At 46.3% G+C, this 12,712-nt stretch overlaps 1 protein-coding gene across 3 annotated transcripts in view; it reads left to right on the top strand.

Annotated features, from left to right (window-relative positions):
- The window catches only part of anks1aa (ankyrin repeat and sterile alpha motif domain containing 1Aa), a 56,639-nt gene that overhangs the window by 2,389 nt on the left and 41,538 nt on the right, over positions 1-12,712 (top strand). For 2 of the 3 annotated variants that reach the window (XM_084680373.1, XM_084680372.1), the window contains exons 2-3: positions 7,566-7,646; positions 8,239-8,395. In XM_084680373.1, the coding sequence (XP_084536499.1) occupies positions 7,566-7,646; positions 8,239-8,395 (238 nt within the window). Of the gene's footprint in view, positions 1-7,565; positions 7,647-8,238; positions 8,396-9,191; positions 9,255-12,712 lie in introns of all 3 variants that reach the window. The other variant, XM_084680374.1, reaches the window with a different exon arrangement.

The raw sequence follows: 12,712 nt of genomic DNA, 5'->3' as shown, positions 1-12,712 counted from the left end.
CACGTTGAGACTTGTCAAACTGTAACCGGCAGGAGTGCAGCTCTGTTTTATGAACATTCTGCTCCTCAGAGGTTGGAGGTATGGTATGACTGATATGGACTGACCCCTTCTGAACACATTTGTCATTGTTGACACTGGAATTGCAATTTATAGGTAAAACATGGCCATCTCTGCATCATCATTTTGGAACACTAACAAGATTGAACTGCAGAGCGAAACCTGATAGGGTTGCCTGACTCTAGAGACAGGGTTCAGTGATATCTAGATATACACTCAAAATGATGTGTGTGAACTTTCAATAACAAGTTATCTATAAATCTCTGAGATCCCATATTCTTGAGTTATAGGCTACACTCAGCTAACTGTCTGTCATATTAATTATTCCCATGGTTAGGTTCATGCTTAATCAAATTATAAAGCTATTTAACTTAGCCTATAGGGAAATAGTTTGCGGCCCCCCTAAAGGTCTCAGTCCTGGAGGTCCACAGGAAGAACCCCTTGTTGGAACTTCCTGCCCCATGTTGTCCAAACAGCCCCAGCTGCTATGGCTGGACCGGAGGTAAGATGAGTCCATGGCAGGGAGGAAGCAGAGAGCCTGCCTGCCCACTGAGAAATTAAGTAAGGAATGCATGGAGTTCTGGACTGACACTCTGAGAGCTTAGCCAGATGAGAGGGTTGTCTTCTAAATTCACAGCCAGTTTCTTTGTCCCATTGACTCAGCTGAGAAAGGATGGCTTTTCATATTTATATCAGTCCCTGAGGACCATTCAGGCTGTTTTTTTTCTTACTTGAGTGAAAGAAAGCTGTCAATGGTTGAAACTAGACAACCTATTTAGAATAGGCCCACACATGTAATCTTTTCTAATGTAGGTGCCCAGTGAATCAAGCAGAGTAGACTTGCTTCAAAACAAGAAAGTTCCATTTTGTACTCAAATATAGCCTACTGCAGCTCGCAAAAATATACATAGCATGCTAAGTTTGAGCAGCAGTTAGTTTCGTTATGCAAAAATATTTATCTTTTATTCAAGCATGACTGGTTTGTCCACTTTGTGCAATCAAGTATAGTGTGCATGTGAGAGGGCCAGTGAGTCAACAGAAAGGTGATGTGAGTAATCACTCTGTCACCTCAGCCACTCAGGAGATGGTGCTTCTGCAGATGACAGGGCTCTCAGCAGGAGCCTGTCACTCTCAACCGACTACCCCTTTTCCTCAGTCTGTGGTGTGTTTGTGAAAAGCCTCGGTTCAGCCTACTCCAAGCCTCCAAGGTTGGGAAAAACTGTGGAGCCAAGGCAGATAATTCACAAAGGAATTCTGGTGGATGATTCCGGCCAGTAGCCCACAGGATAATGAAACTTGATGAACAGCCCTTGGTTATCCAATGCTTACAACCTTAGATGTAATGACCTATTCATGTTATTAAAATAATGCAAGACAATTCATATTCAGCTCGCATCCTCCACAATATTAGCAGTCAGTTTATCATCACCTCCAGATTATGTTTGGCAGCATGTTCAAATTCAAGATGTTAGTACTGACAGTTAGTACCAAGCTTTTGGACATCAGCTGTTTAGTGACTTTCTCCATTGAATATCTAATATCTCTTTAGTCCACCTACAATATGGTATCCAGAACCCCAGGAAGGGCTTTTTCATTACTCATGTAGCCTCTGTTTACACTCAACTTCCAAGTTGAACTGGTAGCTGGTCAGACAGCAGGCCTTCCGAGTCACGTTCAGACACTGGGATTGTATTGACCTCTGAATTGTCTCTCTCAGTAGGGAGCTCTGGTAGCTGGGAAATCTAACACCATTGTGTAAGAATTCCTTGAGCTTCTCAATTTGGGGGCTCCTCTGAATGTGAGGCCATGTCAGGTTTACAACCCATATGTTTGTCCTGTTGGAGAAAGTAGACGCACCCAGGACCACATACCTCTGTGGCAGTCGTCTTTAACTTGTGATGAATTCCACATACGTGTGGGGGAAGGCAGGAACAGTGACTAAGAAGACACGTTTGTTTAAACAGCCACAATAATGCTTTAGTTTTGCACATGACTTTTACCAGCATTTAAAAGAAATAGTTCACATGTGTGGTGAAAGAGATGTTACTTTAGATTTGTTGTTGTGCAGTCCTTCTATCCCTGTCACATGATAATCTAGCTTGTCATGACACTCCCATAGAGATGTATCCAGAGTTTTTTATATAATGTTTTGAGAAAGATGATACTGTAATCCTATTAAATTGGATTCTATTGCCTTTGTTATGTCAAACTTTGTTATAGCCTAGCGGTTTTATGAAAGTGTGGGGGATTTCATGTTAACCAAACTATTTTAGAAATAAAATTTGATTTTGAGATGTGGATAGGGGATGTTGTGTCCAATAAATATTTTTTAATGTATATTTCTGACTTTTAAGTTTTAAGTTGTATAATGATTGTAAGAAGGCTGAATTTGAAACTAATCTTGACAGGAAAACTACTACGCATTAGTTCCAGATAAGAAGTTGGATTTGGAGAAAACCTGGTTATTTATAGCTACCAGTTCTACTGCGGTTTTCTGTTAAAACAAACAGAATGGTGCCTTGCTTCTTCACCAGGAGCTTGGTATGCCCCTACAGAAACAGACACTTCTAATTAAGCCTGAAGAGGTTTGTTTGTGTGACCTTTTTGTTACCACACTGTCAATAGCTTCTCCAACACTGCAGGACAAATGGGAGACACAAAGTTGACAAAATCGGTCTCCATGTTTGCCACAACAGTGTAAACTATTTTACGTGGATATTAGAATTGTAGCTTCAGGTCCAGGGATGCCCTGTCCTATCCAGATGGGTTCCCCTGTGTGGGAGCCCCTGACCTGCCCCTAACTGGCTGGCTGGCACTCCCTCCCTCTCCCACTGCTGCCCTCAGCAGTCTCTGGCCCACCTGCTGGGACCAAAGCCAATCCCCCACTCAACAAACTTCAAACATGTTGTTCTTGGAGTCAGACTGTAAAGACTTGGTCCATATTATCAGCACATTTAGGCCACTAATTAGCCCATTTCTTTTTAAGTTCTGCTGCCCTTTTACTTTCCTATTTCTGCTTGCCCAGTCTTAGGCCTATTTTTTCTGAAACAGTCAGTTTTTTGTGAAGATATAGACCTGATGTCAGACAGCTAAAGTGGTTATCTTAATCTTTACCCTGCATACTGTCTGTACTTCCCTCATTTTGTCATGATTGTGCTGAATGTGATGTAGATGTGGTTCTCTACAAAAACAGTTTCTGATGCAAGACTTCTACTGAGAGTTCAGTACATTCTCTCTCTCTGTTCTCTATTACAAGCACTCTCAGACCTCCCCCCCCACACACACACACACACACACACACACTATATCTGGACAACATTGTTTTGTCGTCAGTAACACTTTCTTGATCTGTGTTCAGACATAAATGATGTGCATAAACTGCTTCTACTACATCTCCAATACTATCTGCTTACCATCTACCACCTACTACTGTTATAACTGTAACAGTAATACCATGTATGGTGGTAACAGTGTTGAGGATATCCATGGAGGGGAACTCTTTATCTACCTGCTGCATGCATGGGTATAACTTTAACCAACCAAACTGGAACAGACAACAGTTCTTCAGCTTTTTCAGATGGGATAAGTGGGTCATCAGCATGGCCGGGAATAACTGCCCCTCCATCCTTCTGGAGGGGAGCTGAATCAACCCAGCAAATTGATGTTTCAACAAAGTGTTGATGGAGAAGGATGGCAGCGTGCAGGCGGAGCGGGATTTGCAGGGCTTTCACTGCCATGGCATCTGCTGTGCAGTTGGTGTGGGAAAGCCTTCTTGGTAAAGGCCCAGAGACACTTTGAAAGATGCGGATAGAATCTCCCCTTTCTCCTACTGTCTCACCCCATCTGATCTTCCTGTCTCTTTCTCTCTGTATCCGTCCCATCTCTCTGGCACGAGTGGATATTTAGCGAATGGCAGTCATTTGGGTATTGGCTGTGCCCATTAGCATGCTCTGCTCTCAGAGCGCATGGTGTTAGAGGTTTAGCCTTCCCTCCTGCTGCCACTCAGATGCTGTGTGAAACAGACGCTCACTGACGCCCCGTCTCGTGCCATGAAGACTCAATCGGGCTCTGCCACACACACACACACACACACTCCCACCCACACACTATTATGGTTATCTAACCATAGGCTAATGAGCTGGCTGTGAATGAGAGCAGCAGGCCTGTGTCTTTATAAAGTGAAAGCCGAGGCCTTCACAATCTTACTCAGGAAGTTGTTTGTGTTCGTTGAAATATTGTGGTAAGATAATGCAACGTGTAGGCCAAATGTTTGAAATGTAGCCTTAAATGGCCATGATCCGAAATCACATGACTTTCATAGACTTTCGTCAGTGAAATTGGTCAGGGAAAATCGTTACAGACCCTACACTATACTACTTGTGTAACAGAGTGAACAAACCTAAACAATTTATTACGTAACATCAATGTAATACATACAGGAGGTACTTAGACCATTTATACAAGTCTTTCGTCTCTGGCACCTAGGCTCGGTTGACTCATATTCATTTTCCGGCACCCCTCCACCTTCCATAGCTTGGCCTCACATAACTTACACATTGGTTTGTCAGTGCTGGCTGCAGTGTGCCAGAGGGGTAACAGGTCTGAGTTCTTGAAGCCAGTGGGAATTAGTGTAATACACTTTGGTCCATAGGAGGACATTAGCAGGTATCTAAGTGCCAGGCTCTCTCTAACAGGCAGGCTACTGCTGCACAAGTTGGGGACCGAGTGGCAAGCTGATCTGAGCTTGCTACTGTTTGGCACACAGACATCTGCCAGCAGCAAGCGATGCATAATTAAGCCCAATTGCCTGGGTAGTGCTTGCCACGCACCGGTCACCGCTGGGCAGAATGCCTGGGGCCTGGGCTAATCCCTGGCTGTGTGGCCACGACGCTAATGGGCTGGAGGACAAATCTGCTAATTTGACACTCGGCCAAACCTCACCTGGGCTCTGCTGTCCATCAAACTCACCTGTGACCGGGATCCAACCCCCAACTCTGCCATCCCGTCTGGTGAACAGTTCGGTTTATTGTTTGTCCAGATCTCTCTGAGTGGTGGATGCTGAAGAAGTAGAGGGAACCACTGCAGAGACATATGGCAAGAGGAGGGCATTTCAGTTTCAGTTTTAGAGATGGTGATAAACGAGAAAATAAGAATGTGGCTCTTAAGACGTCTTGTGGATCGGAGCAGCTTCAACACATCTCATACACAAAGAATGCATGAAAGAGGGAATCTTTATTATAAATTCTCCTCTAACTGGCCAGGCTTTGTGCAACACCAAATTACAGCCCCCAGAATCTCTTTCAGACTTCTGCCTCATCACCCTGATATTCCCTCAGGGAAATTAGGGATTAACTCAGCCTTTCAAAGAAGAATTCCTAAATCAGTTCCCATGAATGTGCCCCACTCTGCTTCCCAATCCAAATCAGCTTCTTTTTGCCCACCGCCTCATCTAAGCTCTGTCCCTCTGTCTGGTCAGTTGGGAGGCACAGTAAGAGGATAAAGTGGATTGTGGAGTGCCACTCTGACTCATGCCCTTGAGGGCCTCACTGCTACGATGCCTTGGGGACGATAAACTTAGTCCTGGCACCAGAAGATTCTACTGCAGAGGCCTCTGGTTGTCACACTTTATAATGTCCATCCATATCCTTCCTCGACATTGTCAGTGTGTTACAGAATCATTTTAGCAGACCTGCTCTGCGCGGATATTGTAGCTAATTAAAGTCGAGTTCATTATTGAGCATAGAATGCCGCTAGGAAGAGTGAGTTTGTGATTCTGTTATGGCTCAAGCTATTTGTAGAAAACACATGACAGAATTACTTCTGTCCCACAGCATCCGGAACAGAAACTAGGAGGCCATTTTACTTAGTTTTAGACTGTGATGCTATCAGTGGGCATGAAAGTATAAATCCCTAAATAAGAATCCTGTGCTCCTCCTTAGAGCTTGGCCGATGTGCTTATGGAACAGTGCTGTAGACTAAATAGTCTGGTTGGATGTGGATCTTCCCCTATCAGACCACCCTCTACTCCACCTCCTCACTGCTCCACCCAGTTTGGCTGGTACTGTGGATAGAGGACCTTGCCATCCCAGTATGAGATGCCAAATGGGTCTAAAGTCACCTGGAATCAAGGTCTGTGTGTATGTTGGGTGATGATCTACCGCTGTACAGGCTTGAGAACAGAAACAGGGTATTCAGTGCAACGGCTCAGATGTGATGGGAGCATCCTGTCTGTCCAGGCCTTCACACTGCACTCTGCTCCTCCTCTCTCAAGGTTGAAGACACGCATGTATGACATGGATTAACTGATGACATGAGGCATGGCAACATGTCAACTTGTGTTGACCTTTTAATCTGCTTCCATTGTCTGTCTGTAGAGATGGATTTAGTGGTAAAAGAGTGCAGTGTGTCCTCCTCCTCTGTCCAGGTGAAATCCCTCTCTCTCACTCCCTTCTCTCACAGACCTTTATTCAGGCACTGGAATCTTTTGGGCCATGATTTATTTAGGATGTTTAGTTAAGTTTGCATATCCTGGAGTTGGCGTTCTACCATACACTAGACTAGACAGGCTTCCTTTGGCCTGTTTAATTACTCTCTATTTCTCTCTGTCTCTGTCTCTCTCTGCCACTCTATCTACCCCCCACCCCCTTGCTGCCGCTTTCTGCAGATTAAAAGAAACAAACAATCTCATCTGACAGCTGACTTAGCTGAAGTGAAGGCTGGGAAGCTCCAGAGCTAGCTGGCCAACAGTTGTATATCCTCCTCTACCTTCTACACTTCCCAGCACCGTATCTAGACTTTCTTAAGGAAGGTTTATGGCCTTGTAGATTAAATGTCTGGTTTATGGCATCTGCACAATTTATCACATACACAAAATTATATTTTGAGAAGAATGTTAAGCCTCATAACATGGCCTAATCTAAGCATGTTAGAATCAGCCATGCTCAGAGCTGTGTATGAGGTTAACCAACCTTCTGGCCTCATGATGATCAAACTGTGTTAATGACTGACTCGGGTTGATGTGTGGCTGTGTGTGACTCAGCAGGTACTGCTTTCTTGATTTCTCGATGGTTTGAGAAGATTGTGGGTTGTTGGGAGCTGTGGGCTCTCTCTCTCTCTCTCTCTCTCTCTCTCTCTCTCTCTCTCTCTCTCTCTCTCTCTCTCTCTCTCTCTCTCTCTCTCTTGCTCTCTATCTTGCTCTCTCTCTCTCTTATCTCCCTTAAAACCCTTCCACAGTACTGCACCGTATATCAGGCTCACAGCCAATCCCTCTGAGTGTCTTGAATGTTATCAGTTGACCAACCTCATACACCCTGTGGACAGGGCTCCCAACTAACTTTTTTCCTCACTTTCCCAGTACTGTCCCAAAGTGCAAAATGAACTGTCCCAAAGTGCAAAATGAACTGTCCCAAACTGAACTTGACCTGTCCCAAAATTTAAATTATTGTGTTATTGCACCTTTATGTATGTGTTTGTGTGTAACTGGTTCTGATCTCACTCTGTCTCTACAGCATCTGGAGGGGTCCCAATGTGAATTGTGTGGACAGCACAGGATACACTCCTCTCCACCACGCAGCCCTGAACGGTCACAGGTAGGTCTGACCTATACAGTATCTAGCCACTGTGTGTTAATGCAGGGATGTGGTAACTAGCTGATATGCAGAGTTTCTGCATGTGAGGATTGTCCCTTGCTGTGGTCCAGAGGTCACGCAGTGGGCCTTTGACAATATGCATATAGATACGGGAATGTGCTCTGTTCAACCTCTGGAAAGAGCAAGATGCAGAGAATAGTACAAACAACCACTCTATCACCTGCATGCCATTTCCAATGGGCATCATCAGTGGAGTTTGTGCTGTTTAAGAGCATGTTTTGGGGTTACTATATGTCCAGCCATATATACAAGACGTCTGTGAGACATGTTCCTCACTCATGTTGACCACTCTGTCGTGGGGAAGTCACACGATCCAAGCTCGGGCCTAATAAACAAAGTCAACTCTACAGTGTCGTGCAACTCTTTCTGGCCTGCCTTCTGACAGAAAGATTCATCCTATCACTATTAAAATTATAAACTGTTCTTTCTGGCCAATACATACGTATACGAATATTATAATATTATTTAGGTGACTTTTTGGTTTTGGTTGAGTGTCTGAACTCGTTTCTGCCCCTATGCATCCCGTCTGCAGTGAAGTGGTCGAGGTGCTGCTACGTAACGAGGCCTTGACTAACATCGCTGACAACAAGGGCTGCTATCCCCTCCACCTGGCTGCCTGGAAGGGAGACCAGCGCATCGTCAGGCTCCTCATTCACCAAGGGCCCTCACACCCCAAACTCAACGAACAGGTCTGACACCCTCTGTTCTGGCAATGGGTATCTCTCTTGCTCTCTATCTTGCTCTCTCTCTCTCTCTCTCTCTTCTCTCTCTCTAAAACCCTTCCTCTGTTTACCTCACAATGTTATCATATGTTGAGAAAAAAAATTGTTGCACAATTTATCCTTAAATTGCAGTAGTCACTACGTGAGTCAGAAGATCCGTGGACATGAAGCCTTAGGTTCTTTTTACATTTTATATAGGACGCATTCTTCATTTTCCTTGAATAGTCTGACGAACCCTAAAGCCCAGCAGTCTGCCATGCGTTCTTTTCTCAGACTGCATTAACCCACTGCATCCTGGTCCTGACTTGACTAATCTGTCTTTGAGTGACTTGTGAATGTGAGCAGAGTTCGTCTCTGTCTAATGGATGATGTGTTTGCTCTGCCCTGTCAGCCACTGGCAGCATCCTCAGTCTCATGTTCAGAATCTTTACCTCAGACAGCAGAAATGACCCAGAATGAGGCCCTAGAACTAGCTCAATCACAGCTTCAAGCAACAGACCCAATGTTTCCCTGATAAACTAGTCCAACAGTTTGACTGATTTGTCGAACTCCAGAAGTCACATATTTAGAGTGTATTATCAGACACATACGGGCCTGGGTCTGCCATTCTGGGTTATTCCTCCTGGATGTTCCAATGCCTGTCCGTGACATTTGTTCATTAATTCTTTCATTTTTGTTCTGCCAATGTAGTTTTACTCACTGTCATCCATTTCCTATGTATGTGTGAGAAACCATTGCCTCATCTTCTCTTCCTCCCTCCTAGAGCTCTGTAGACCACAGAGAGTTCAAACGCTGTGGCCCCTTTGATCCATATATTAACGCCAAGGTGTGTACACAGTGCTGCTGAGATCCATTCCTTATGTCCTTCTCTGCTTTCCTGCTGCTGGCTCAGTCATCTCCAGCCTGCCTTGGCCTCTCTCTGCTCGGGGCTACTGCTGCCTGCACTGCTGCTCTGCTAGACAAAAGTCATTTGATCCTGTGCTTTCTCTGTGCAAACAGTAGACTAGTTGTGGACTCGTTGATTGGAGGTTGGGGTTTGCTACGGTGCTGCGGTGGGTTGTCTGGCTTTCTCTGTCCACGCACTCTTTCACGTCGATCTAGAGCGATGACAACTGGTTTGGGGATGTTAGTGCTGTCTGTTGTCTCTCCTCTCCCCTCTCCCGGCGGTCAGTGTTCCTGTTGTTCCAGCCAAGCTCATGTTGTGTAGTACACTTCCAGCCCTGCCTACACGCCAGCCTGACGGTCTCTGGAGGACCCCACCGCCCCTCATTAGCCAGCTCACCTATAGGGGAACTGGGAGGCAGGCACCTGGGGACTGCATCACAACACAACCCCCGGCCTACCTGTGTATGGACACCTCTCTAGTCCACACTGTCAGCCACACTAGTATGGCTGTTGGGTTGTGTCTACTGTAACCATGTACAGTCCAGGAGGGATTTGAACTTGCGATCTTTTGATTAAGGTTTAAATCCCAATCAGTCAAATGCTCTAACCACAAAGCTATACCTACCCAAAAGGTGTTACTATTCTAATTCGACAAGTGTTGTTGTAAGCTTGCTTTCACACGTTTGTTAATGCAGGGCTGGGTACATAGTCAAAAGGGCCAGCATCATTAATGTCTACCTAACCATAGCAGCTTCGTGGAGAGCCTCCTGTTCCCAGGAGATGCAGAGCTTCTCAACCTAACTATGATCACCTCAGCTCCAGTTCTGACATACTGCAGTCACCACCTCCCTCACAACACCACCACTAGGGAGGGAATAGTTCAACAATTGTATATGAAGACAGGCTTTATTTTGAATGGTGTCAAATTTCCTGTATGCTCGAGTAAGCCTCTTAGCTTTAGTTGGAGAGGCAGTCTTTTTTTAAAGGGCCATGCAACGTTATTTGACCAGACAAACACAGTACTTCACACTGGATAGTCTTTCTACATTCTCAGTATGTTTTGGCAGTGACCGTACGTTAATCTGTGAAGCTCTGTGTCAGTGTACAGCTGATGGGACAGTAGCAGGTCCACTACCTGGTCGCGGAGCTGAATAATTGATATTATGTGATGAATTAATCAGAGACATGAATGCAGTCTGGATGTTGTGGCACCGGTCATGCTGCTGGCATCATGTGACCACGGGTCTCTGGGCTCCACCCCACCCTGCCTCTTATACCCTCTCTGTTTAGAATTAGACAACGACACTCGAGGAGGGAGGATACGAGAGAGGGAGGGAGCTTTTCCCTGTACCAGTCTCTCTGCATCAGCATCAGGGAGAGCATGCCAGCCTCTTTCATGTGTGTGTGTGTGCGTGTGTGTGTGCGCGCGCGCGCCTCACTCTCTCTGTTTGTGTTCGTGAGCCTTCACCATGGAAGAGAGGGAGAGGTGGGATGTTGTCATAGTAACCGTGTCACGGCTGATTGCTCGTGCAGCGGTGGGGAGTGACCCACTGGAGCGAGGGTAGACAGAGGGAGGAAGAGACAGACAGAGGGAGAGACAGAGAGAGGGGGGTGCCAGGAAAGGTGGGTGTGGAGTTGGGAGAGAACAAGGGTGGATGGAGGACGGGGCTGTCAGTACACATTGTACCCCACAGAGGAGCTCTGCAGCCCAGCCTTGAGTGGCTCTACACGCATGCCCCTCTCAACCCCCCTGGTCCTGGCCCCAGTGTGGCTATACTCCACTCCTGCTGCTCCTCCCTGTGGGACTGTCTCCACGGCCTGACACTTTGATGCCATTCCAATAGCTGCACCATGAGTGAAGCAGCTCAGTCAGGCTGCCTGGTTCCCTGAGGTAACTCATCTCACCAACTCCCCATGACCCAGTTAGGTTTGTTTGAAAATATTCACAACAACACTGACTCATCCTTTTACGGTTTCATTGTCCTCCCTGACTAGGAAAACAGGTTTCTGTCAGTTTTATGATAGAGGTGCTCCTTGCGTGAATGCTGCTTGGAAATCTTTGCCAATCCTCGTATCAACATATTGGTTACCTGTCCAGTCCTCCAGACCAGGCCATCTAGCTGAGCAGCACATATGGACACACACATAAACAGACTCAAAGCACACACACACACACAAACACAGCCATCACTATAAACTATTTCCAGATGGCTTCCTGATGTACAGTGTACGCTAGGTAACCTATCGACCTGGCACTTGTCTTGTGATGATCTGATACCAGAGGACATAGCTAAAACCATACCTAATCACAGTGGAATGTGAACTTGTTCACTCAGGCATGTTTTAGCTCCAGACAGATGTTAACACCTGATATTGAATGGAACGGAGTGATAATACGTTAAAAATACAATATTCCTTGTAACTATGCCATCCCATAATGTCAGGAAGAGGCTAATCCAACAGCCTCTCACTGGCTCTCTCCCAGCCCCCTGGAGTCCATGTTTTAAACATTACCACACAGCATGTCAGCCCTCATCCCCCCATCCCTCCATCCCCTTCCTGTCATGCAGGGATGTGCGAGTGTCACATACAGTAGAGCAGCCCTGAGGAGCATGTCTGTCTGAATGGGCCTGATCTATTTTTCTGCATATTTCTAGACACGTGTGTAGCTGCCTTGTTAGATCCAGTTGTTGCTGCAGGCCAGTGAGGCGAGAGAGAGACAGAGAGAAAGAGACAGAGAGAGAGCGAGGTGGGGTGGATGGATGGATGGATGGATGGGAGAGGCCAGAGATGGTATCTCCAGTCTCCAGGCTGTCTCCAGACTAGCATGTTTCATGTGTTTGATTCAATCACATACGACTGGTGAAGTATATAATTATGTGCTGTATTCTTGCCCTATAGAGTATATCGGCTACAGCCCTTCTATAATATCTTGGGCTCGGCCTATGCTGCTACCGAGTCAGAATGCAGGATTTGGAGTGTGCGAGTGTGCATACAACGTCGATCCTGCATAGTATAGACTGTGTGTGTGTGTGTGTGTGTATGTGTGAGAGAGAGAGAGAGAGAGAGAGAGAGAGAGAGAGAGAGAGGGGGGGGGGCGGGGGGGGGGGGCGACTTGTGGCCACTTGCATGCAGTGGTGTAGGCAGCCCTCTGGCACACAGGCTACAACAGCTGGTCAGCCCCGCCCCCTACTACCACTGCCAGCCCCATGGGCCAGAGCGTGATGTAACCGCCTCCCTCGCTCCACCAGCGAGCTCGTCACGTGACAGAGGTCACTATTCACAGTACGTTAGTGTCTCAGCCCTAGAAGAAGCTGCATGTTCAATCTCTCTCGTTTTCCCTCCTTCTCTCCATCTATCCCTCCCTCTCTCCCTCCCTCTGCCGGAACATTCTAGAGA

Source organism: Hypomesus nipponensis, chromosome 18 (genome assembly GCF_054491055.1).
Source record: "Hypomesus nipponensis isolate SF chromosome 18, ASM5449105v1, whole genome shotgun sequence".
NCBI classification, from domain to species: Eukaryota; Metazoa; Chordata; class Actinopteri; order Osmeriformes; family Osmeridae; genus Hypomesus; species Hypomesus nipponensis.
The sequence above is the reverse complement of the archived record's forward strand: the minus strand, read 5'-3'. Positions and strand labels throughout refer to the sequence as shown.